The sequence below is a fragment of the Trachurus trachurus genome (genome assembly GCF_905171665.1).
Source record: "Trachurus trachurus genome assembly, chromosome: 4".
NCBI classification, from domain to species: domain Eukaryota; kingdom Metazoa; phylum Chordata; class Actinopteri; order Carangiformes; family Carangidae; genus Trachurus; species Trachurus trachurus.
This window is the reverse complement of record NC_139898.1, coordinates 16,035,338-16,061,149: the sequence shown is the minus strand read 5'-3', so window position 1 is coordinate 16,061,149 and position 25,812 is coordinate 16,035,338. Positions and strand designations below refer to the sequence as shown.

General features: G+C 38.5%; 4 protein-coding genes across 5 annotated transcripts; 1 reads left to right on the top strand and 3 right to left on the bottom strand.

Moving 5' to 3' along the window:
• Window positions 1–3,439: 3,439 nt before the first annotated feature.
• tax1bp3 (Tax1 (human T-cell leukemia virus type I) binding protein 3) lies at window positions 3,440–9,844 on the bottom strand. Of its 2 annotated transcripts, XR_014595300.1 has the most exons (5): window positions 9,648–9,844; window positions 7,826–7,945; window positions 6,465–6,542; window positions 4,622–6,296; window positions 3,440–3,451 (listed from the first exon to the last, which is right to left on the bottom strand). XR_014595300.1 is itself a non-coding variant. In XM_083969498.1 (4 exons), the coding sequence occupies exons 1-4, from the start codon at window positions 9,684–9,686 to the stop codon at window positions 6,150–6,152; spliced, it is 384 nt and encodes a 127-aa protein (XP_083825624.1). In that variant the 5' UTR covers window positions 9,687–9,844; the 3' UTR covers window positions 4,009–6,149. The 2 variants fall into 2 exon arrangements, 1 of the variants encoding a protein (XP_083825624.1); XM_083969498.1 differs by lacking the exon at window positions 3,440–3,451 and having other exon boundaries at window positions 4,009–6,296.
• A 2,806-nt stretch (window positions 9,845–12,650) lies between these two features.
• hsh2d (hematopoietic SH2 domain containing) lies at window positions 12,651–15,343 on the bottom strand (the record flags this gene model as incomplete). The annotated part of the gene is made up of 5 exons (XM_083970111.1): window positions 12,651–13,073; window positions 13,498–13,764; window positions 14,055–14,220; window positions 14,310–14,399; window positions 15,216–15,343. 5 exons carry the CDS (start codon window positions 15,341–15,343, stop codon window positions 12,651–12,653), a joined length of 1,074 nt encoding a protein of 357 aa, XP_083826237.1.
• A 3,894-nt stretch (window positions 15,344–19,237) lies between these two features.
• On the bottom strand, window positions 19,238–23,374 carry LOC310985126 (ras-related protein Rab-8A). The gene is made up of 8 exons (XM_083970598.1): window positions 23,219–23,374; window positions 22,634–22,694; window positions 21,593–21,653; window positions 21,107–21,184; window positions 20,827–20,916; window positions 20,633–20,698; window positions 20,069–20,119; window positions 19,238–19,928 (listed from the first exon to the last, which is right to left on the bottom strand). Exons 1-8 carry the CDS (start codon window positions 23,340–23,342, stop codon window positions 19,839–19,841), a joined length of 621 nt encoding a protein of 206 aa, XP_083826724.1. The 5' UTR covers window positions 23,343–23,374; the 3' UTR covers window positions 19,238–19,838.
• Window positions 23,375–24,484: 1,110 nt separating this feature from the next.
• LOC310984647 (small ribosomal subunit protein eS27-like) lies at window positions 24,485–25,712 on the top strand. Its single transcript, XM_083969910.1, has 4 exons — window positions 24,485–24,631; window positions 25,027–25,135; window positions 25,231–25,341; window positions 25,434–25,712. The coding sequence occupies exons 1-4, from the start codon at window positions 24,626–24,628 to the stop codon at window positions 25,460–25,462; spliced, it is 255 nt and encodes an 84-aa protein (XP_083826036.1). The 5' UTR covers window positions 24,485–24,625; the 3' UTR covers window positions 25,463–25,712.
• Window positions 25,713–25,812: the final 100 nt, after the last annotated feature.

Sequence of the window (25,812 nt, the reverse complement as noted above, 5' to 3'; positions counted from 1 at the left end):
AACATGCTGGCACCACTCAGCATTTCACAGAAATCAATGGGTTCACAGTGAGCATGTTAAGAAAGATTCAGTTTTATGCAAATGTCCTCTGGACTGATGGGAGCGACCACCTGGCAACAACCAATCGCCCTTGTTTCTTTTCTTTCCGGGAAACAATAGCATGATGGTATTTCAAGGAAAACCTAGAAAAAGCTTCCCAGTTGTCCAATACAGTTTACTGAGCTTGTGAAAAACACATTACTTAAGAATTAAACACACCACACACACACACTAAGTGTACCACAAAATCATAGTTTAGTATTGGATAAAAATAAAAAACTTTAACCCACATGTAAGAATGTATGCATTTCTGGAGATTTTGTCGAGATTACTGTAAACCAGAACTGTTCTGTTTTTTTTAATGCACTCACTCAAAAAGAGCTCCAAGATACATAAATAAATGTCAAAAGTGTTGTAACCATCCTCAGTCTAATAACAAAATCACTAAAGCACACCTTTAATTTAGGATAATACTGACCCCGTAAGTATCAGAATCATAGATAGATAGATAGATAGATAGATAGATAGATAGATAGATAGATAGATAGATAGATAGATAGATAGATAGATAGATAGATAGATAGATAGAAAATGAATAAATAAAGTCTTATACCCTGTTTGTGCCTTTGAATGAGTCAAGCTGTCATGAACAGGTCTTCTCCTCCGCTGCTGTTGGGTGTTTCTTAGGATGCTGCAAAAACAATTAAAACTTCACAATCTTGAACACAACTTTCGCTCAAAGCGTGTCAGACTCCAGTAAGTAAGTAATAATATAATTAATTAGCATGTTAGCCGGCTACAAAAAAAAAGTTAATCACAGAGACAAAACCCTTCTTCCTTCCTACCTCAGTCCGTTCAGGATGCTTTTCACAGCGTCATGTGGATGTCTTCCTCTCCACAAAGCAGCCGATAATGAACTAGTGTTGCCCACACACTGTATCTCAGCTCAACATCTTCACTGTTATCGCCTTTTTTTTTTCTTTTTTTTTTTTACTATCAAGCGGTTCGTCCATGAAGCCTGCGGCGGATAGGAGCGCCTGGGAGGTCTGCGTGGGAGGAGGAGGAAGAAGAAGAGGAGGAGAGGTTAAGGACCCTTCAAGAGAGAGAGAGAGAAAAAAAAGAAAATAAAGATAAACCACCTGCTGCTTGTTCACAAAAATGATAGTGTGCAACACGCTCAGGTAAATAATACACCTGCCTTTTAGTTAATCTCACAAGTAGCTAAATAAATATAGGCTCTCACGTGTTTTTATAAATAGACATTTTATGACAACATGAACAACTCCATGACAATTTACTTATTAAACACTTGAGTTTTGGGTCCTGGAGGAACCAGCAGTAGCCTATAACACACAGCAGCCATTGCTATGACAACATGCATCTGCTCATTGCCCAGGGTCTGCTGCTGAGCCACTCTGGGGAACTCATGTAGTTGTAACCCTTTGGCATCCAGCAGCTACCCAACTCTCCACTCTCACACCCACTCATCAAAATCACGTTCACAAGGAATACATTGATATGCATGTAGCCTGCCACAAACTGGAAGAAAAAAAACACCACTATAATTGTGTTCTTGTTTTTTTCTTTACATTCAAAATGTCACTGTTATAATAACATGAAAAGAAGAAGTGCTCAATAGGCAACATTTAACATCATCATGGTAAGGTAATGTTCTTGTTGGCTTTGGGGGATTTCCTTGGAAAAGGAAGTAAAGCAAACTTCTGACAACTGATTTTGATGATCTTGATTTGGTCTTTCTCAGCAGATGAGACTTTCCACCTTGTCATGGAATAGTTTCTGTGAGGACTTAAGGGACTTCTCACTCACATTGGCTTAAACGTTTAGACTGAAAGTTCATTATTGTCCTTGTGAACATCAATCTACCATAAACACGCTCCTTGTCTCCTGTCCATAACAATTGAGTAAAGATGGATGATGTGAATGTAAGCCCCAGAACAGCTGCTAAATGAGTTGAACCTTCGTGCATATTTTAGAACAAGAAGATGCACAATACTGAAGATATTTAAAGAAAACATAGGTGTAGGAGCTACACTATCTTGACCCTGTTCAATGTACAAATGCACCCTGAAAATTTGAAGGCAAGGGTACTACTTTGGTTAATGCAGTAACTCTCATTTCCCTCAAGGAAGAGGGCACTAATTGTCTTAGTTTGACAGTTCTGTCAGTTTTGTTGCAGCACTTTCAGTCTGTTTTTGTTTGTTTTGTTATGTTTTTTTTAACTCCTCTACTCCATTACATAAAAATAACTTCGACAAAGTGTCTTTGCATCTTGTTCTTCAATTTTACATCTCTAGTAGCTTTGAATCTGAGATCTTGACTTGAAATGATGATGTTGATCAACAAGATTTGATTCATACATTGGTGGACATGTTGTTGAAAAGACAGAATCACGGACGGAGTCTGAGGTTAATGACCTTCACGATTAATAAAAAAAAAAAAGACTCTTTCAGAGCAGCTACAACCTCTGCATGCCCATACATCTTCAACAGCCATTTATTAATCCTATGAGGATGAATCTGATGCTGTGGACTTCCCTCTGGTTCCAATCTGGTGCAGGACCAAAGTGATAGGAACAGATTGCATTACCATGGCAACACATTATCCTACCATAACGTGGGAGGCATGGATCATGTATGATCCATGTTTAGATAGTATAATTACTCACTCGCCCGCAGGAGGGAACATTTATCTTTGTGTAGCTCTTGCATTATTATGATACAACTAGTTAATTTCATCTGCTGTGAATTTAGATATCACCCGTATTTTTACGTGTTTACAAAATGGTTTACTAGGCTAAGTGTAAAATTATAGGCTATGTGTTAAATATATGTAACTAGATTTGTATTTCCATTTTATCACACAAACAATTTAAGTCAAACAAATTAGGGACAATGGCAACAAAATTGAGTAATTGAAATGTGTAATTGCTGATTAAATTCGACCACCTTCTGTTATGAAGTTTGCTGCTCATTGCTCCCACTTATAGCTGTCCATTAGTTACCTAGCAACATGATGTGTTAATGTAGTGGTATTGGTGAGAGTGAAGTCACACTGTGAGGCTAAGCACTAGGATTAGGTTTATGCAACCACTTTATTGTCTTGCAACATTGTATAATAGTATGATGATGCCCAGGCAAGTGGAATGGAGCCTGCTTCCCTTTGTCCCAGGAATAGAAATAACACGCACACACATGTGCACGCTCAGTTTCCTCATCAATTATTTCTCAAAGGGGGGATTTTAGCTCAGTGTTGCCCTAAATCGACCCTCTCCCATGATGTGACACGGACCAGGTGTTATTTTGGGACTTGAAAAAGCATTACACAGCAAATTCAGTTGAACTGCTTTGTCCCTCATAAAATCCAAAACATACTGGTTGTACATGACTCTACACTATATCATCAACCATTATGCCACCATTAACTAGTGTGGTCTCTACACCTACAGTAAAGTTGGATGAAAAAGAAAAGAAATGATAATCACTTTTAGTGCTTTTCATGAACAAAGGATATTAGTACAATGTTCCCAAAACCAAAATTAACAAAGTAGATGAAAATCAAACTATTTAAACAATCAAGCCTATTTCTGTTACATTTGCCTTCTGTAACCAGTTATTCTCATTTTGAAGCTTCTTGGACTTTTATTCCCCAGGTCCTGAGTTCAAAGGCCAGTGATTGGTTGCAGGCGCACACATATTTAAGAGATGAAAGTAGAGAAAGCTCTCTGTATCAAAATGCCTTGGTAAACACAGAAAGGTCAGGGAATAGATTCTCTGCTTTGAAATGTCAGCTGATTACTCTATAACTGGCAACATGAAGCTATTTGAAGGGTTTGTAAGATAAAAAGGCTTTGCAGTGTGAAGGGGAGAGGGGTCAAAAATAGAGTTGTACTTGTATTGATCATATCAAACTGGCGCTTCATCAATAAAAGACAGAGAGGCAGGTTTCATTTTCAGTCATTTTATATGTAAGATAAACAACTAGGTCAATCTGTATGCAGTCAAATGCTGTACATTTGTGTTTTGTACAAAATCGTGAGACAAACAAATAGAAAATACTGTAAGTGATTTATCATACATCCCATTCATTTCTAAATGCACCCTGTACCACTGTAGCTATTGTTGAACGCCCAAGGGACCAACAGTATCTTCTGAGGGTCCTGAAATGATAGAAGGATTACATTGAAAATAAAAATACACAAACAAAATGATGTCCAGTCCTATAATTGTTCAATTATATCATTGCATAATGAACTTTTTAGGTGCTTGATTTTTTTTAAATCCAAAAAGAAAAAGAGTCCCCACTAAGGCCATGATCTCTGAGGAGGGGGTATGACTTCATTTTCAGGACTCACAAGCCAAAAAGTTTGGAAATCAGAGCTGCTGAGTATCAAAAGGTTTCATTCCAAAATCATATAATGTTGAATGTTAAATTGACTGCGACATTGTAATACTTTGACACCTTACAAAACAGTACAAGGCATCTTTTTGGCAGACTGTACCTTTAACATTCATTTATCGTCTTGTCCACACAATGTTGCCTCTCTATTGCTTCATGACACTACAAGAATTTTTTTAACAGCTATTTCATTTTGGAATGAAAACTTAACTCACAATCTTGATCATTAGAAAACAGTGAAATAAACATAACAAAAGAGCCAACGGCATCTCCCAGTAATACCAATGCACTGTTCTGTAATATGTTAAAACAAGAATATTGGTAATCAGTTATCTGCAATGTTAAGTAGTACATGAATCATTGTTGTGTTGCAGAGCCCACAGAGGAATGGTTAAATGGAAAATAGAAATAAAGAGGTGTTAAAGCGTGGTGGTTTTAGCGTGAACTCTCCCCTACTACATTCACTCCTACTGGCTTCAGGTTTATAGTTTCAACTTGGACCTTTGGTCACTGACAATGAACAAGTTCAAAACATTTCACAGCTTGACACAATCTGAATGTAGATGATTCCAGTGTGACACTAGTGGGTCTAAACCTGACAAAAAGTGATTAACTGTGGATATACACTGAACATTGGTATGACACGTGTCAACTGTAGGTGGGCCAAGCTTATTGGATGTTGTTTATATGGGACTTGGAAGACTTGATGAGATTTCGTAGATACAGAGAGAGGCTGTTACTTTACCAACAACCAACAACAAATGAGACAAATTAAATATGTATGAGAAAAAGGATAATTAGTGTGACAGACAATAGTATTATACAAAAATGCATTCTGGTAAAAAAGACTTTTGATCATGTAATAGTGCCCTATTATTTTTGCTTTGGCATTTTATGCTGTAATCTTGATTTGGTGGATTACAGAAAAATATACTGTTTGATTTAAATAGGATGAGCATTCAAAACAGCAACAAATCTTTGATTTCTCCAGTCCATGAAATCTATCTTTGGTCAGTTCAAGGCAAACAGGATAATAGATGTTGTTAACAAAGATACCCTACACCTTGCCTTATGAAAGACTACAGCTGCAACAACAACAAAAAACTTGGGAATAAATCAAGAATGTTCTACTACATAATAAAAAAAAAATGGATGTTTAGTAGAGAGATATACAAACAATATTTAATGAAATGTCTTCAAAAAATTCCTTAGTCCACGGTTGTTCAAATAAACTGGAATTACACTGGATATTGTAATTGCTACTAAAACTATTAATCTCCTTTGTTAGTCTATTAGTCAAAATGGGTAAGGTGATTTCTTTCAGCTTTTGTCTTTCTGTAAAAAATGTTGGCAAGTCTGTTTTTTTATGCTGCTATAAACTGGACATCAAGAGTGGGTTTAAAGACTATTGAGTAAAGTCTTCATTTAAAAAAGTCCCAAATTTACTTTTCTTGCAAGTTACTTATCGTTGCACTTCAAAAAAAAACAAAATAAAGGACATATCTTTGAGATGAGTTGGAGTGTGAACTGAAAGGAAGACTGATGACTGATAAAAATACGGGGGGTTTGACTGATGCAGTCTATGTGGTGTTTTTGCATTTACATGGGTATAAAGGCCACGGGGCAACTACCATCTGAGTTTGTGGGAGTTCAGTAAATGAGCGTGTTCACTCCTTGCCGATTGTATCGTTGCACTATTTGGGATGACCGCCCTTTGAATTATTGACAGCAGTCTCCAGTGACTTTCTGGTTACCAGTAGTCGCACTACATCTTCCTTCTTCTTTGTTAGTCTTTTCCGCGCCTGGTCGTGGGTCACCATGGTCATATCCCAGCCGTTCACCTTGGGAGAAGAGAAGAGTTTTGTTTGGCAAACCATGAAACCACTAAACTTGTGACTATGAGTGACAGTAGGAGGGTGAGCAGCACTGTTCCTGGTGCACACCTCCAAATAAAACACTCCAATGTGCATGTAGTGCCATCTTGTGGATCTGTGGATTTTACAACCCACCTGCATAATTTTGTCTCCCATCATCAAGCCGGCCACATCTGCTGGTCCTCCTGGTGTGATCCTGGTGACATAGATACCCTACAGACAAGACAACAAATTCACTATTTCATATACAGTTGTACAGTATTTCAAATACAATCTATTCACCTCGAACAATAGGATATACAAGATGGCCTCAAACAAATATGAGAGATATCAACACATAAACAAAGTAAATACAAAAAGGAAATTTCAGTAGGTAATGGTTGTAATGGCAACAGTTCATTCAAGCTATATTTTAGTAGCCTATTATTGATCAATATTTGCAATTATACTAATACAATTAGTTTATAGAATCTGTTGCTAGACCCATAGGTAATGAAGCTAACTGTTGAAAGCCTGAGCCACCAAATGATTGGCCTTTTTCTTAAAAAAGTATCTGTTAATAAAAAACGATTAGCCAATAGATTGGACAACAACTATTTTATCGTTATAGGAAACAGACACTTAAACAAACAAAGCAGAAGCCCATTCTTTTTTTAGCCCAGTTAGTATGTATTGGCGTATTTCTATATCTCCTGCTCACGTAGTTAAATGTGGCAGGTAAGAGGTGACTTTGTACCAACCTGCAGTGTTCATTTCTATGACCTCAGCTTGGTGGGTCTGGTTTGTTCCCACCTCAGGCTACAGGTAATGTGTCCAGGCCTGTTTCTCAAGTATATCTCATCATAGTGCTGCTGCAACATTGTTCCACAGAAATCCGAGGAAAACACAATTCCTAGTATCAATTTGTCGGCTGCGCAGAGCAGAAATATTCCCCACTTTTGGAGCAAACCCTTCTAACTAGTCAGAGAAGGGCAACGTCAGGGGTGTGAGCTCACAGCAGTAAGTCAGTACGTAAACATGCACCTGGTTTTATACTCCTCTAATTGTAAATGATTCTACCTGAATCTCCCTGCGAGATAAATAAAGGTTTCAATCAATCTATAACCTCAGGGTGGTGTCTGCTGCTGGAAGCCATCCATATTTACTGCACATTATCTGACACAGCAAACAGGACAGGCTGTCTGTACTAGTCTCATGCTAGAGTTGGTATGAACTGAAGAGCTTTGTGGCTTATATATCTTTTTAATTGTAAAGTTTTGATTGGTGTAAATACGGTATGAGTCTTTACCGTGTGATTTTGCACCAGAGTCGTCACACATGAATAATACCTTGATAATATTAACTTTGCCCCTATCAGCCACCTGTGGCTATAACGTATTAGGCTAATATTAACAATATTAAATAATAATTTTGATTTAGATATTAACATCAATATCCAAATTGATAATAACAATGTCAAACAGTAGAAACATGCACCACCATGTGTTGCAACTTACTTTGTCGGCCTTGTCCTCAGAGAAAGGGTTCTGACCAGGGTCTTGGTCGATCCCTCCACCAATGCTGAAGCCCAGGATCAGACTCTCTCCATGCCGCAACTTTTGGATCTCAATTCGTTGCTGTTTCACAACAGAAAAACTTGATCAGGTCCCATCCAACAGAGACTAACCAGTCAAATCAAAAACACACATTGCAGTGACAAGTGCCATATTCAGGAGAAGGGTGGGTACCAGATTGTGGTTCACTGATAACGTTCCTCTGTGTCGTAAATCTGAGCCGACGCTGGCCCACAACTGCTGCAAGAGTCAACATCGTCTCTACACAGTTGCTAAGTAAAAACTTGTTTTTCCAGAGCTGCATACTGGATGTTCTGATACTGGCTTATCTCTGTAAGTAACACTTTCTGTAACTAGTTGATTTCTGTTGCAATTTAAAATAATGTTTGTATATATAAGAGAAAGCTCCCGCACACTGTCATCACTTGCAAAGATTTTATTAGGCTGAACAAGGTTTCAGTCCTGAGACTTTCGTCAGGTTCAAAATAATGTTTATAAAATAATCTCAAAGTACAGGAGAACTGAAAATGTGGTTAAAGAACAAAATAAAACACTTGAAAACAGGAAAATAAGTCATACTCTAGCTAGCCAATCCTGTGAGGCATTGATTTACCCACCACAGACATATTTAACTAGATTTCAGTGCTTGACTAATGGTGAACTCCAGAGTCTGGTCTCTAGTATTTGAAGTCCACACTGAGGCGCAGACATTTCAATATCACAGCAGCCCTTCCCTTGACACTGACAAGCAGCTGCAGGCTCATGAAACCAGATGGACTGACAGTAGGACTCATCACGGCACTCCCGAACACAAAGGCTGCCTGTGTGTAGTGATGATGAATAACCAGACAGTCTCTCGGTGGTGTGGCCGATACGAGGAAGTCTGAGGATGTCACTCTGGGACTCTGTTTGCTAAGTGAGAGTCAGTCAGTCAGTAGCTACTTGCTGGCACTACAACACATTTGTTGCACATGTCCTGCATGGTCAAAAATGTTAAAGAGCTGACAGGTAAACCCTCTATAACTCTACCCTGGTAATTAGAGTAAATCTGGATATCACCTTTATATAATACTTCAGTCTATTTCTACATGTGCATGAAGAAGGGGCAGTGATTGAACAGCTGGTAGAGATTAAGCCGACATGCTAAGAATTTGCTGCATGAATGATACTTCGGTATCTCAGGGGTGTGTGACTGTCAAATCATCTGTGATCTCTGACAGACGTTCTTTGGATACTTTATAGACAAACACATTAATCAATTAATTAAAAACACACACTGATTCATAATAAAGACAATCAATCTAAGTTTATAGTGAAACTGAACCGGGCTTGATTTGCTCCCCAGCCCTCGCTCTCATCTGGCCTTGCATAGACTGGTCACTTCTTCAGACAGATAATTCCCAACTGTGATAATTCCTGTAGCATTTGAAGGCAGCACGAAAATGTAGTAGCCTACTATTATCTGTAACTCTGGTCCACTAGTAGGACACTGGTGACCATGTTGGAGTTAGGACATCAGCATGTCCTAATTAACAGTCAACTACAAAATGTAAGCTATGTTTTATGTCTCGTTTCGAGCTCCTATTTCGTGATGCACTCGTTGTCTTTTTTTTTTTTAAAACAGAGTGAAAAGTATATTACTATAGCCAGCTAATGACAAAGCAGAAGTTAACACGAGTTAGTTAGTTTAATGTGTTGCCACATTTAACGTTAACGCCCTGAGCTCACGCCTGAACAATAGACTCAGCCCCACTCCCAAACTTACCACGACCGCGGTCACTGGTTGTCCCGGGATGAAGGCCATGCTGTAGCTGGGATGTTTGGGCTTAAATATAACGTACAATCTCGTTGTTGTTAAAGTCAGATGAAAGGTTTTCGACGTTGGGACAACTTCCTACATGTCTACACGGGGAGCAGCGGGATTGATACCTGGCTGGCTGGACAACAACGGCTTCCCACATGACGTCACCCCGCCTCCCCAGCGGACCGGCCGCGCGCGTTTTGTTTCACCGGCGTAATCGGGGAGGGCGGTGTTAAGCTGTTGGCAGTACACCCATTTGCTCTGTGAAGCAACGTGTTACAAATCAAACTGTCCAAGGGTCCCGGGACAAGGCTGGGTGTTTCCCTTAAAAGGGAATGGCCTCTGGTGCCATAGATATGTAGTTATGATCCTGCATAGTTCATAAAATCAGAGCTCCACTGGTTCCAGTTTGGAGTCATTGTTTTGAAGATATCAACACTATGCTTTGCTTGAGTAGTGGATTTAGTGCGTAAAAAAGTTCTGTCAACTAATCCTGACAAATTTCTCGCTGAAAAAAAGGGAAAATCTCTGAAAATGCAAATATTTTTTTATTCAGACCGTGTCTTCAACCTCACTAACAATGTTTACTCTTTTTGTAGGCTATAAGCAGTGGGGCGTGTTAAGTGTACACCATAATGGACAACATTTATCATAATGTTTGATGTTCCAAAGCTCCCAGGTAGGCTACATGCCTTAAAAATATTTTTTGTCAACTCAGGGAACTTCATTCTGCATCATAGCATAGTACTACTATAGGCAGTGAAGGTCAAGCATTACAGTATAAGTAACAAGAACAAAAACTTTTTAGATTATTATGGAAAGTGTAAGTAAGTATTTGGTGTGCAGTTTGAAGTGCTTTTAGCGTTTCGTTTTAGGCTCTAAGTTTATATTATTGTTGTAAATATTGTAGTTTTTAACCTGATAAATACAGTTAATGATTCCTTTGCATATTGAAATGAAATGATCAGATTACTAAATGTGATTTAATAAAAATGTAAAAGTCAACTTGGAACTTCTACTATGACATTATGGTATAAGTCAAAGCTGAACTGATTTCCTGCCACTAGATGGTAGGCTACTGTAGTTAATAAGACAAGTATTTTCTGCAATGGACTGTTCCTGTTTCTGTGGACTGTTTTGACAGCCATGATCTTATTGACTCATTAGACTGAAGTAGCTACAGATTAATGTTTGGTTACAGCATACAATTTACTAATAAAAACAAAAAAGGAATTCTTCTCATTCTTATCGGCTAATGATTTTGAGCTATTGTTTTCAAACATTTACTCTAAACTGAGGCCGATAGATATTTCCATGTAAGGCCCACAGCAGAATTCAAAGCCATGTCATCACAGGCAACATCAGCAAACATGTCAGCACAGGACATCACCAAAGCCTTTTTTTTTTTTTTTTTTTTTTTTTTAACATTTTTACATTTTCACCAAAGCCATAAAATGCAAATGTCTGAGTGAGAAGTGAAGTGAAGAAAAAATGCAGAACTAAACAGAAGTACAACAGAAACAGGAAACATGTAAATGCTCGGTATGGTTGAATAAAGTGGTTTCTCCTGAAGCCTACAGTGGACATTGACAATATGTACTATGAAACAAAGGACTGCAAAACCGTCATAATTACATTAGAATCCAATACAGGTATATTTTCAAAGTGCTTTATTAACTCATGTGGCTACATTACATGCTTTATATATTATGAGGTTATCATTACTATTATTATTATTAAAAATCATACAACAAATATATCAGACAATGTAGCCATCACATTATCTAGGTAATTCATAATCCTCATCTCCAGATGTTGTATGCACATGACAACATACGTAATTTTCCGTGAAATGTTGAAATGATGTGTCCAAAAGGAATGTGAATGTAAACTTAAAACACCTGTGAAGTTCCACTTTTACTTGCCAGACAAGTTTGACCAGTATATTCTTTTTTTCTCCAGCTTCCCTGTCACAAAGCTGATAACAAATCTTCATCTAGTGCTACATTCAGTGTGTGTCTGCTATATTCAAAGCAGTTGACTTACTGTGTCATTTCTGATTTCCATACACTGTATGAAACCAGTGACATTATAAGAGATAAAGACCTATAAAGACTTTGATAAAACTTCCTCTTGCAGCTTTCTCATGTTACATAACCATGCAGATGGGGACCAACTTTTAACCTGAATTTTAAAGCCTATCCAGTGAAGGGGGCAGAAAATAAGCTTCAGCCAGAAGCATTGTTGCACTGCTTCTTCTTAAGTAACTATGTTAATCAATACTCTCCTGATTGAAATAATGAATAAATAAAGTAAAAATATATCATCATAAGTCCCATTTACTAATTACTGGAGAGTGGTTTAATCTATTTTATAATTTTAATCTTAACTTTGTGAGTAACTGCATTAAGATACACATATTCAGGTATGTACCAGAAAAGGTAAGGTAGTTTGCACAATGTACACATTGCAAGGTCTCTGAAGTTTAAAGGAATTGTTTAACATTTTGGGAAACACACCTTTTCCCTTTCTTGCTTTGAAAAGATACCACTCTTGTTTCTGTATGGTACATATGAAGCTATAGCCAGCAGACAGTCAGCTTATCTTAGCACAAACACTGACAACTAGCTTTGTCAACCTCTGTCCTGGTAGCCTTGTTGTTACTATGAGTTCAGCAAACATCCAGCTGCCTCAACGCTTCCTGACGAGATACAGTCCAGCTATTTAACTTTAATGCGAAGGTTGAAACATGCATTATTTATCTTTTCTGGCGTTTCAATAGTCAGTGTGCAGACTACCTCTCCTTTTATTGTATGCTGCTTTTCTGTCTTGGACCTACCTACTTGGAGTTGGGCATGCACATTATACATAGTGTATGGTTTGACCAAGTTATTTAACATAGATTCAGACAATCCACGATCCAGCTATATGCTATTGGTTATGTTTGTCTAAGGGAGGAGATGTGTATCAGTAGCCTGGTGCAAAAGGAGGGGGTGGCAGGTACTCCTGTGGGAACACGCCATCACTCAGCGACACATTATGATGAACATAGGAAAATGGCGCACTACTGATGGTCTCCTCCTGTGTGATCTCCTGGTACTCATTCTCTGCGATTCCACCCTTGGCCTCCACATCGACCTCCGTGTACATATGCTCCTGCGATGTGCTTCTCTTCTTTTGGAATTTCTTCTTCAGGTTCTTTAGGTTGCTGACAACTGACGGCTTCACTTCAGTGGCCATGGCTGTGGAGGGACCCTGAGGTGCGGAGACTGTTCTGATACAAGCTTGGTTCTGCTTCGGTGGAGGCAGACAAGTCCGAGCTGGGACTTCAGGAGGCTGGTTGGATGGAGGGTTGTCGGCTGAATACATCTTCCTAGGCTGTGGCATAGGCTTGAGGTCATAAAGAAGGGGCATACAGAATAGAAATCTGTTAGAAAATAAAAGCACTCCTTACATGTGAATGTTAAAGCCACTGAGTGGCTGAAATGACTGAATGTAGTTTCAAACCTTATGTTACTATGAAAAAATCATGACTAAATAAGAACCACTCAAGTTAAAGTTAACAATAAGACAATAACAGATGATAGCTAGATGTTTAACAATAACCAAAACAATGAGACAATCACCGAAAATACCTAAATTTCTCACATTACAACACTGATGTTTTCTGGGGTTTTAAATCTTCACTTCGTAGAAAATTTACAAAGAACACTTGATTTCAACAAATCTAGGCACTATGAATAAAAATTATGAAAAAATCCCCTCAGTAACAGGAATCTAGTGCCAATAATAAATGTTATAAAGTCAGTATTACTTTGGCTGGGAGTGGGGAGGCCATGTGTGGATATTCTTCTTTCAAATTTGGGTAAAGCCTGTTTGGCTGGCTGCTTGGAAACTGGGCCGGGGAATTGAGGAGGTTGGTTGGCCGATAAGGAAGGGCAGGTGGGATGCCATCCACTTGTGATTCTGGGAGGCTCCTGTTGAGTTGCTGAGTTGAGTTGTTTTGTGGCAAACTGGCGTTGGGTTTTGGATGTCTTTGGGGAAACAGAAGTTCAGCGTAGTCGGTCCTGTCATTTGAGGACTTGCGTAACAGAGGGAAAAAGAGACAGCAAATAAGCAAATATTGTGGTATCAGAAAGTAAAGGAGACTTTGTTTCCACTCTAAATGCGTGCACAGTGAGTGTACTGTAAGCAATTTTGAAGCACAGATGGTCTATTGTTGATGATAACTGATGCAGCTGAACTTCACATTCTTAACTTAAACATAAAACTGAAGGTGAGTGCAAGAAATACAATAATGGCCTACTAACTGCAATGAGGTGAGCAACTAGCAACCAAAATGCAGGTATGGTAATAAAGACATTTCCCTACCTGTCCACAAGCAACAGTCAGAACCTCAGTGAAAGGCATGATGGGATTTCTACGATGAAAGTCCACAAGATCCTGCAGAGACCGGTGACGCCTGTTTTCCCCCACTATGATGTATTGGCCATCTTCCGATGCGTCGATCATAAAATGCCTGCAGCGGTCATCAGTGCTGAGGAATCGAAACAAGAGTGAAATGGACTTTGAACTGTTTGGCTGAGTGTATAAAATTAATACCATTAATTCTACACAAACATTTACCGATATGAGAGCGTGTAGCCAATCCTGGTCTCACTGACTCTGATAAGGAAGTATCCGGTAGGCTTAGGCATGAGCAGTTCCTCTGCCGTCCTGCACAAATAATTAACATGCTTAAATTTCCACAGACAAAGGCCCATTTCACACATGTGTTTTAATCTGTAAATGAATTACCAGTTTTACGTGGGATTGTATTAACTAAATTGAATTAGTTGTCTGTAATAATCACTGTAGAAATCTGTCAGCTATGAAGCAGCTTCAACACATTATCAATACGGTGCACTACAGTCATACAATCAAATAGTAAGCTGACGGAGCACACTTTAGCTATAGCAACCCATATATTACAATGTTATGAATGTGCACGGGTGTGGAGGAAGTATGAATGTGTTAGAGCTATATTTATGCTCCCATTAAGTACCAGAAGGGTAAAGTTCACCTCTTGAGATGTTACTTCACTGACTAAAAACAAACATTTGTTGCTAATGTGGTTTTGAGTTTTCACCACCACTCAAAGGGACAGGCTACATGCTACACACAGCATGTGGGTTGAGAGTCGAGACAATTTTGACTCCTGTGGTCATGTGGTTATCAAGCACTTCCTGACAAGTTTTAATTACTTCCTGAAAATGCTTTATATTCAAGATTTTTACCTGTTTAGATTTTGTTTAGGCAAGTAGAAATCTGAATCTGTATTTTATGGCTTGTCTTTGTGAAGTACTACATACCGTAGCTGCACATATGAAGTTTTACCATTGTTTTTGATATGACACTGAGGTTAATTGTTCAGTAGAGAAAAAAACTTCAACTCATATTATAGATATAAAATTCTGACATTAAAAAAAAACAACAACATAGAATAACAACAACATAACATGAAAACATAAAATGATGTTACATTCCTCTTACTTCCTGGAAATGATCCCATGAAACCATTCTGGCACTATACCGTTCCTGATCACAGTCCGGAGCTGGGACTCTTTGAACCAAGTGAAAGCATCTTGTTGTCCTTGCAACGACTGACTCCACTCCATCATCTGGGGAAACAGCTCATTTAATCTTCTGTCTTTTGTAAAAGAAAAAAAAAAAGACTGTGCACAAAGACCTGCAAATTTTTAAAAATATTATTCATATTTCACTGTCCATACACAAATAAATTCACTGCATACTGCACATAGTGAACATATCTAGCATTGAGCTGCCAGTAAAAGCCTCGTGTGGGCTGATGTGGCTCCAACACTGTTCCTTATCTCTACTTTCTAAAGTAGAGCAATACCAAAAAAGAACATAATAAACATATTTTTTCATTTTCTCAAACTTAAACATTACATTTAAAGACTGTAGTTTGAGCATTCTAACCAGTAAAACTGATAAGCGCTGCTTACAGAAATCTTACTCACCTTTCCTGGCAGCTTGCTTGATAAAAATGACACAGCAGATCACTCACGCACCTGACAACACCTGTTTGGGGGCGGAGTTAAAACCACACAGAATAGATGTATTATACAACTCCACCCACTTAAAAAGAACGTCTATACAAAAGATAAACAGTTGCCGTCTGTTATGTTGTCATATATAGTGAATATATATGGGAGTGTAGCCTGTACCCAGGTGAATCGACAGGCTTCAATTCTGCCTTCTTCAGCCATCATTTGCCATTATTACACTCCATTACTGTAAATTAGTATCAGTCTATTCAGCTGCAGACTTCAGAGGAAGTGGCAGGAAATGCAGTTTAATGAGACTGTTGGTGTTGTCAAGTTGGATTCTAATACAATATAATGCAATGCAACACAGTATCATAAAATATATTTCAGTTTTATGATGTATCTACCGGTATGTATGTTTGTGTGTGTGCTGACTGTCTGGTGATTTGATACTATGCTGATGTTTACATGTCCTAAAGCACCTTTGCAGCAACTTCCATCTGCTGTTCTAATCAAATAGGAACCTCGCACAAACAGGAACTATCTCAACAAAAAGGTTCATGGTCTTTGGTCTCATTATTGTTGCTGACATATTAACTATTCAATGAATCAGGTCACTGAAAATTCCTAGTTGAAGGCCACTTTGAGGAAAGTACAGAACCAAACTGGTAAGTTTCCCTCCCACTTGAGCCCTGTAAGTGAAAAATAATAACTGAAAGGTCAAAGTCTTTCTGGCATGGTTTCTCTTCATGCTGCTGTGTGGGGAGGAAGTAGTTTTGGGGTCCCTTCTTCGTTTATATACAAAGAATACACACACAATACTGCCTGATACCAAATTTCAAACCACTATAGGTGACTACAATCAGTTTTATGCGTCATGCCATCAGCTGCGGCTGCTCTGGGTAATGTGCAAAGTTGCAATGAAATATAGTGCAGGCAGCAACAGGTGCAGGCCTCGGACCAGAAGGTGGTTGTATTGATACATGTATTCGGTGTTGTGTCACGTCTGGTTTTGTTAAAATACACAACTGGCAGTCAGTGAATGCTTTTACTACAAGGGGAGTGTATGGAACCCCCCCACCCCTTTCTACCAGAAATACTCTCAAGATCCCCCCATCATGACAATGTAGCTTCCTGTGTTTCAGCAGGCAGTGCTAAATGCAAAACAGTTGCACATCACAGGCCAAAAATAAAGATGAAGCAGTGTGCAAAGGAGCAAATTAAATATAACACAGAACTGCAGGTTACAGACATTCAGTGATCACTCTTTGGATAATGAGATAATTTGTATAGAATGGGCATAAAACTTTGAAAGACAATCAAAATATACATCTAGATACACAACAGATACAATTTGGATTTGTAATGAAAAGTAAATTTTTGATTATTAAAAAAATCATGCAAATGTTTCTTGGACATGAATTTCTAAGGTCTGATTTTGGGACAATATCTTTATGTCTCTTCATGGACTACTGTATGGGCATTTGCTTAATGCCACCATTGTTACCAATGTCATGTTTTGTTTGTTAGCCAGCAGGATTACGCAAAAAATACTGAAGCAGTTTGCATCAAACCTGGTGCAGATGTGGGGCAGAGTAGGACCTGTTACAGTTTGGTATGGGATTAATTTCCTCATCATTGCAAGATATTTTAATCAGTATGTGTCTTGATGTTTGATTATAAGGGGATTAAAAGATCAAACATTATCAAAACATGTTTTAGTTAACCATGTGATATATCACATATTTAATACACAGAAATTGTATATGGTGCAAATACAATAAGTTGACTTAACATTTTTAAGAATCTCATTTTTAATAAATCATCAAAGTACACTTATCTACAAAAGGTGTAGATCAATAAGATTTATGAAACTACAGTACAATCATTGTAGATCTTATTTACAATTGCTGAATTATTTTTTGTTTATTCCCCATGAAATCTATCAAGAATCAGCAATGAAATCCAAATTTGGTTAAGGACTGCTGAAGATGTGCTGACTGAGGAGTGGCAGATTTAAAATGGGAGATAATTACAATTGGCTCCAATCAAAAGAAAAGCAGAGATCATTTTACACACTGAATTTACGCCAAACTCAACCCTAAAAACTGCATTTTTGTTTCCATCTTGGAGAGCCTGATAGGCCATTCAAAGATGACAATGATGATTTCAATCCACAGGTTAATGCAGTCCATGCAGTTGCAGACCCATTTCAGCAGAACCAGAAATAATTAGCTCTCACTTTTCAATCAATCAATTTCAAATAATTCTTGCACCTACACAGCTCAACGTAACCAAATACAATAGAATTTGGAGTGACAGCAGAAAAATAACAGTAAGAATCCTATGCACATTTCTAGTCTCAAATAAAGCTTGTGAAGTCAAATGTGCAAAGCTTTTTGAGGTTTTCTACGCACCCAGAATGCATAGTTCAGACGGCCATGATACTGGGCCAAAGGAGAACAGGGGAGATATCTGGGAAGAGGTGTGGGGGGGGGGACAAGAGAAAAAAAGGTTGGGAGAATGTGGGTCGGGGCATCTGGGGTTCCCAAAAGCATGAATAGAGGTTAAAGTGTATAAAAAGCTGGGGGGAAAACATATCAATGAATGGGAATGTTGTTATGAGGAAAACATCTTTAAATCTTAGGCCATGTCAGTGCTCAGATGTTTTCAGGAATCCCAGAAAGGGTACAAGGAGACGTTGTGCATGGATATTCTTTGCTTTCAGTTAAGACTTGCAACAAACGTTAAGAACTTTTCTTTACAGAAAGAACAAAGAAAAAGTGCATAATCAACAAGAACATAAAAGGGCACTTTGTCATTTGGTGCTATGTTTTGTTTCACTCCATAAATACTGCTACAGCACAGCCCCTATCCAAGGCCCAGAAATCAGTTGTATACATGTTCCCCCGTTGGAACTGACAATAAGAAGTATGAATGTATAAAACAATGATTTCATCGTTGTGGTTCCTTCTAGGCCACTGCTGCGTAACTGCATTGCCTCCAGGTGACAAGAGTTAGGTATTGCTAGTCCAACTATACAAGTGCATGAGATAATTGTCTTCCTCAACCCTAAACACACCTTGTTTCCCTAAGAACAAACTGCAATACCTAAAAGTGAGGAAAGCAACTACTTAAGGAATCTGTGTGCCATTAAAACAAGTATATGTTGTTGTCAAAAACCCAGCCTTACTGCAACCATTTGAATACTTAAGACAGACAAAATCTGGACTCTACATACACTACATTGCACATTAAAGTGTTCACAAGAGGAGAGAATGGAATGTTTCAGCCTAAGAAATCAACGGAAAGACGAGTGGAAAAGGTGGACAGAGGACATGTAAACTCCAATGCTGATATGATAAGTAAAATGCACTGGCACTACTGTTTCATAATCAATAATACATATTTACATGTTACTTTTAACTAATGTGGATATACAGAAATCTTGGCCACCCAGCTCTTATACATGTTGTATAATTTTTTTTTTTTTAAACTGCACTCAACTAGGATTGTACTCTGCACACCTTTGAGACCTACAGTAGGTTGCATTATTCAACAGGTTGACTATATAAAAATCAGGAAGCCCATTGAACTAATAAGCTTATTCTGGAAGTATATTTTGGGCTACTTGGGGAATGGATTGAATAAATAAGACTTCATCATATGACAAGTGAAAAAAAAACACCTAGGCATCAGACATTATCGTAAGATGATAATCCAAAGGCAAGGAACAAGGAGTTTGATCACTCTCTGTGTCTCACAAGGAGGAAGTCTTTTAAAAGTCAATAAGATTTAAGGAATTAAGTAGAAAAATTAATGGATAGAACTAAGGACCAGCTGTTAAAAAAGAAAAAAAAAGATAGAAGATATTTAGCATGTAACAGAGGCCACAATCCAAGATCCACAGGTGCCAAAGGAAGACTGGTAAACCAAGGTAGCAATAAATGTATGTTGTTCGTAGTACATAAACATAGGACAAACCAGAAAGAGGAGGAAGACAAGTGGAGGAGGATAAAAGAGAGAGATCTGAGTGTGCTCTGTCCAGTTCTGTCCAGTGGGGGACACAGTTAAGGCGATGGTGGATGCCGACGCTACCGTTTCTTCACAGGAGCGTGCAGCGGAAGAAACTGCTCTTCTTGGGCTGTTCAGTAATCTTTACTCCTTGACTGCTGCCCTGCGGGTTGTTGCCCTCCTAAAATACACACACATGACAAACCACAAGTATGAAAATGGCGAAAAAACACCATTACATGACATAATCCAGACACCACAGGCTGTGTACAACACTGCCAGGCGTCTAGCAGTTAAGTTTCCACTGTTGGACATTCTTACCAGCTTCTTGTCCATTTTTGCTTTGATGTCTCTGGCGAGGGTGAGGAAGGCCTGCAGATGAAAGAGGTAAACAAATTAAACTACAACAATGGAGGTGACTGGAGGTGAACCAGTGGTTCTGGACAAGGAAGGTTATGGGTTCAAATATAAGCAAAAAAACCTATTTTATTGATCCTTAATCATCAAAAATTATATTGCAAAAATGAACATGATAATAAACATGATCTAAGGTCTCAGTAAATGAAACAATTTAATTGGATTTTGTTTGTTAAGTGGACCTAAGACAACTGATTAGCTGACAGCTTTCAGGAAACAAGGATAACTCAAAATAAGGAGCATCAGTCTACTGAGATTGTGTTCTATTTTGCTTTACAGTCTGCAGCTATTGAGTAGTGGTCTATTCTCCAACTGTTCTATATAAATAGGTAAAAACTTCTTCTAATCCCTCCTGTGCTGTGGATTACTCAAAGTCTATTCGTGCTAAACATGCAGACCAAATGACCAAGTGCTCTTAACAATACTTTCAACTGTGAATGGACAAGGGCAGAAAAAGGGTGAACTCACATTCTCAACATTGATGTTTGCCTTTGCACTGGTCTCCATGAACTTGATCCCGTACTCCAGTGCCAGCTGACGGCAGGAAGACAGAGACAGAACGAGTGTCAGTACAGATATTACATAACATCGGTGAGAGAGCAAGGTTCGGCGTTTTCAAAGTTCTCACCACACTTATTTCTCATCAGTTCATCTCTCTATACCTTTTCTCCTCTTTCTTTGGACACCTGTCGCTTGTCATTGACATCACATTTGTTCCCAAGGACCATCCTCTCCACATCTGCTGAGGCATGCTGTGGGTGAGGCATTGGTGAACAGACAGGAAAATTGAAAAGTAAAATGAGTTAGATTTGTGTATCTGTAAATAATAATCTCAAACTAAAACACACATTTGTACACAGTAAAGGTGAATAGCAACCTTTGTGTATTGGTTAGCATGTACACCTATAACCACAAACATTTTCCTAATATGAAATACTTTACCTCTTCTATATTCCTTATCCAGTTTTTGATGTTGTCAAAGGACTTCTCGTTGGTAATGTCATACACTAACATGATGCCCTGGAGAGTTCATAGAGAAGAAGACTTCAGACAACTGAGCAGCCAGACACAGTGAAATCATTTCTCACTCGTTAATCAATTGTCTAATGTTGTTTTCTGCTGTTCCTGTTGACATGTATTAGTGATAGATTACATAATTGTATAGCATCAAGTGAAAGCAAAACACTTGAATTCAAAGTCAACAAGGATCAATTAGGTGCCCGAGTTAAAAGCCATGCAGGCATCCAGTTAAACTTGAATTAAAGGAGGGGTTAACAAAAATACCACAATAATAATAAACCGTGTGCACCACTGACTTCCCAGACGGGTGTGGCTCTGGCACCTCTGAGTCGAAGTGCGCTGGTGTGAGATGACCACTACACTTGGGTCCCGAAGATAATGGGCTGCAAGGCTAATGAGGCAACTTACCATGGCTCCTCTGTAGTAGGCTGTTGTGATGGTCCTGAACCTCTCCTGTCCTGCCGTATCCCTACACAAAATAACATACTTTTGAACATCACAAAATACTTTAAAGTTGCGTATTGTCACACAGCAAACTAAATCCAACTCCAAAAGGTCTTTGTTAAAAATTGAAAACCAGTAACTTTGAGGACTGTATGGAAAAGGACTTTCACAGACGTTGCTCTGATGCTCATGAAGTCACAGGGTCTCATTTATTCATTCAACACGTATTTAAAAAACATTGACTAGATATTTCTTTAGACTAGTAGAATACACCTTTGACAGCACCAGACTGGTTTGCACTTAATTAAACCATAAAATAAACCAAACATCGATTTTCTCATCTATTCTCATATCTGGTTGGACAAAAAGTGAGCACATCCCCAAAGTCATTTTTATAGTACATACAGTGATTACTACTGATGACAGCTACAAAATTGTCACATGATGAGTTTAAATTGTCTAAATAGAGCAAAATATACAAATAAAACAAACACTAGGATGTGGGTGTTATCAAAGGAGGACACAAAAGTGATACCAAATTGCTGATACTGTCATGTTAATGTTATCGTGATTTGTCAAAAACATTAAATTTTTGCTCTGGTGTACATAATCATTCAGATTCAGTTCACAGTCAGTTCCCTGTCTATTCACCAACATGAATGTAGTGCATGCATAATTTCAATGATGCAGTCCCTGAAATGTTTTTGTTTTTACAGAGCTCATCTAGCAGCAACAGTTTGTTGTGCTGTTAGACTGTATTGTTTGTTACGCTGGGGGGTGTTTCTATATGGGGCACACTGCACACAATATAGTAAAGGCACCTCCCAATGTACAGAAATCTTCCTATATAATCCTCATGAGAGTGGGAGTTACAGCTGGCCTGCTGCATACACAATTATAGTTTTACTGTTAAGTTAATACACTGGAAAATGAGTGTTACTTGTCCTCCATCTCTGAATGTTTCAGTGAAGCTGTGACATTAAACGTATGACAGGACTTTCTTACCATATCTGTAGTTTGATCTTCTTCCCATCTAATTCTATTGTTCTGATCTTGAAGTCAATACCTGCAAAAACACATTATTCACCCACGTTAGGAACAACAAACACTGAGGATGAATGTGTTGCCATGAGGATGATGTTATCCCTGTTGCCAGTGTAAGTGTCTATAGTGGTTGTCGAGGTCATTAATACTTTCTGTGACGTTGGCTAAGAAAGTGCAAAGTACAGGCAGCTGGTCATATGAAAGAGAAAACGACACTGCCCCTTGACGCTAGCTCACTCACAGACTTTGTAGCTCCTTAGCTCAACTCGCCATGATTAATGTTGAGTCTAATGTTCACGTAGCGGCTTGTTTGTGGGGATAGCAAACATTCAGGTACTTTCTCAGCACCGGTGTGAGTTAAAATATCACTGATAGTTGTGGAAAAGCCCCTCTGACAAGCCGGCAAGGCTGCTTCCTGACTAGCCTGTAGCACAACATGAACGCTAGCCAGAAAACTTAGCAACAAATTAGCACGACGGGATGGGCTGCTCCTGAAGACACTTCATCGTTCAAGACATTTCAGCAAAAATGTTGACTTTTCCTTACCTATAGTAGAGATAAACGTTGAGTTGAAGGCATCTTCTGAAAATCTGAATAGCACGCAGGTCTTTCCGACGCCTGAATCGCCGATTAAAAGTAGTTTAAACAAGTAATCGTAAGTCTTCGCCATGTTATTAGCTAGCTTACTACTGCGGATATCCCGCCCGGTGTGGAGACAGAGACGTCACTGCGGCGAGCTGCCGTGTGGTCAAACCAGCTGCCACTCTGCGCTGGCGTCGTGTTCCGGAAGTCGGACGCTTCCGCGGTGGGTGTGCTCGTTTTCATGTAAATGGTCACCCGGACTATTATGGTACACGCTTGGCTTTTAATTAACGGAAAGCCATACATACATACACCATATCGAGTTTTCTTTTCTTTTCTTTGCCACGAAATGGGATGAAATATTTTTTTTGTCATTTGTACCGATTACATTATCAATGCTGCAAGATGACGTTAGTTTCACCTGCAGAAAGTTGATGTTAAAACTTTATCACACATTCATACCCATGGCCACGGACACCTCCTCAGGAAGTAGCCTCGCATCACCAGGCTCTCCTCAGAGAGGCTCAGGAAGTCATTTGGCTAAACTGACTAGTTTAAACTGGCTAGTTGCAGTTTACTATAAAATAAAACAGCAATACCAGCTTATATTGGATCGGACATAATAGGTTTTGTTTGGTGCAGGATGGTACAGAGTAGACCCCATCATCATTAATTGAAGTAGGTAGTCTAGTTGAAAAGTCATCTGCCATATCTATCTATCTATCTATCTATCTATCTATCTATCTATCTATCTATCTATCTATCTATCTATAAAAACGATTGTTAAATTTGTTACAGTTTGGTATGGATCAAGTCCAGAGACCTGAATTTTTCTTTTGGATTATGTCCTCATCATTGTGAGATATTTTAAATGTGTCTTGATGTTTGATTATAGGGGGATTAAAATATCAAACATTATCAAAACATGTTTTAGTTAACCATGTGATATCACATATTTAATACACACAAATTCTATGGTGCAAATAGCCTACAATAAATTGACTTAACATTTTAAAGAATCTCATTTTTAATAAATCATCAAAGTACACTTATCTACAAGATCAATAAGATTTATGAAACGACAGTATCTATCTATCTATCTATCTATCTATCTATCTATCTATCTATCTATCTATCTATCTATCTATCTATAAAAAACGATTGTTAAATTTGTTAAAGTTGACATGTTATCTGTGGCTCCTCCCCCGACCCCGCCTACTCCGTGTCCTGCGGACTGTAGGCTACTTGATGATCAACATTCATCAACAAACCCTCTAACTGAGACTTTGTTCAGACAGACGGTCTTCTTCAAATCACGCTGTACTTGGTTGTTTTCGTCTTGGACGAGAGGTTGAGACTGATTAGAGCAAAATGCCTGTAAGTGGACATTATTATATGATGTGATTTTTCTAGTTCTAGTTTGACAGAAAGCTGCTGGAATAGATATAAACTGTTAAACTTTATGTTAGAAAGTAAAGATTTATTCGTCAGTTGTGGCATGTATGTATAGTGGGACCATAATTAAAGGTTATTTAATAAACAATCGCCAACAGTCAGTGCACAGGTAGAGCTGTCTGTTATGAAGATGCTCGGACTTGCCTGGACATGTCTGTGTACTAACCAGCTGTTCATTTATCTGACAGTAGGGGGCATTAGGGCATAACCAATTCAATTCAACAATACTGTCCTGTATGAATATGTGAATAAAATTAACAGTATTCACACCGTTTTAAATGACAAATGTTGAAATCGTGATGTGCTCTCCACTGCAGTTGGCTAAGGATCTGATGCAGCCCAGCTTCACAGAGGAGAGGAGACGACACAAGAAGAAGAGGCTGGTGCAGAGTCCCAACTCTTACTTCATGGATGTTAAATGCATAGGTAATAACTGTGCACCACCAGTGCCCCACACTTCTCATTTTATCACAAATGATTTTGTGATTTATTAATTTTTTTTTCTTTTAAATGCTCTTCAGGCTGTTATAAGATCACCACTATCTTCAGCCATGCCCAGACAGTGGTGCCTTGTTCGGGCTGCTCTCTTATCCTCTGTCAGCCAAAAGGAGGGAAATGCAGACTAACTGCTGGTGAGAAAAGTGTATAAATGTAATATTCATTTCAATTTTACAATAAAATACTGATAATTATTATTATTTTTTTTTAACTTTTGCTCATCTAGGCTGCGCCTTCAGACGGAAATATTCCTGAGGAGAAATCGACCTGGACATTCATCACAGGCAGTTATGTGAACCATGGATAACTGAGTATGGGTCTACACTCCATGATTAAAAGTGTGGCTGTTTGCACCCTTCAGGAATTATTCTTGGCAGAGAAATTGCCTCCATCTGTATCTTAATGATGGAGCGTGAAATTTGATTCCCTTTGTTGGGTTTAATGGGATGGAGCAGGGCTCTATGAGTTTTGATTGACATATGCTCAGATTTTATTGTAGGCCTAAGTATGTCATAATGATGCGATAAAGCACTTGATGTAGAGTATTGTTAATAATGTTTTGTAGTCATGCACAAAAAACAAAGGAGTCATAATTTCTGTAAAAC

Excerpts from the sequence above, each read along its gene's own strand:
- tax1bp3 (XM_083969498.1), bottom strand. The coding sequence starts at position 9,686 with ATGGCCTTCATCCCGGGACAACCAGTGACCGCGGTCGTG. Across the intron at positions 6,543-7,825 it reads CTGAGGACAAGGCCGACAAA|GGTATCTATGTCACCAGGAT; the intron begins GTAAGTTGCAAC and ends TCTTGTCTGTAG. Across the intron at positions 6,297-6,464 it reads TGGGAGACAAAATTATGCAG|GTGAACGGCTGGGATATGAC; the intron begins GTGGGTTGTAAA and ends TCTTCTCCCAAG.
- LOC310985126 (XM_083970598.1), bottom strand. The coding sequence starts at position 23,342 with ATGGCGAAGACTTACGATTACTTGTTTAAACTACTTTTAATCGGCGAT. Across the intron at positions 20,699-20,826 it reads CCAAAGAAAGAGGAGAAAAG|CTGGCACTGGAGTACGGGAT; the intron begins GTATAGAGAGAT and ends TCCTGCCGTCAG. Across the intron at positions 20,120-20,632 it reads CAAACATCAATGTTGAGAAT|GCCTTCCTCACCCTCGCCAG; the intron begins GTGAGTTCACCC and ends TTTCATCTGCAG.
- LOC310984647 (XM_083969910.1), top strand. Across the intron at positions 25,136-25,230 it reads CATGGATGTTAAATGCATAG|GCTGTTATAAGATCACCACT; the intron begins GTAATAACTGTG and ends AATGCTCTTCAG. Across the intron at positions 25,342-25,433 it reads GAAATGCAGACTAACTGCTG|GCTGCGCCTTCAGACGGAAA; the intron begins GTGAGAAAAGTG and ends TTGCTCATCTAG.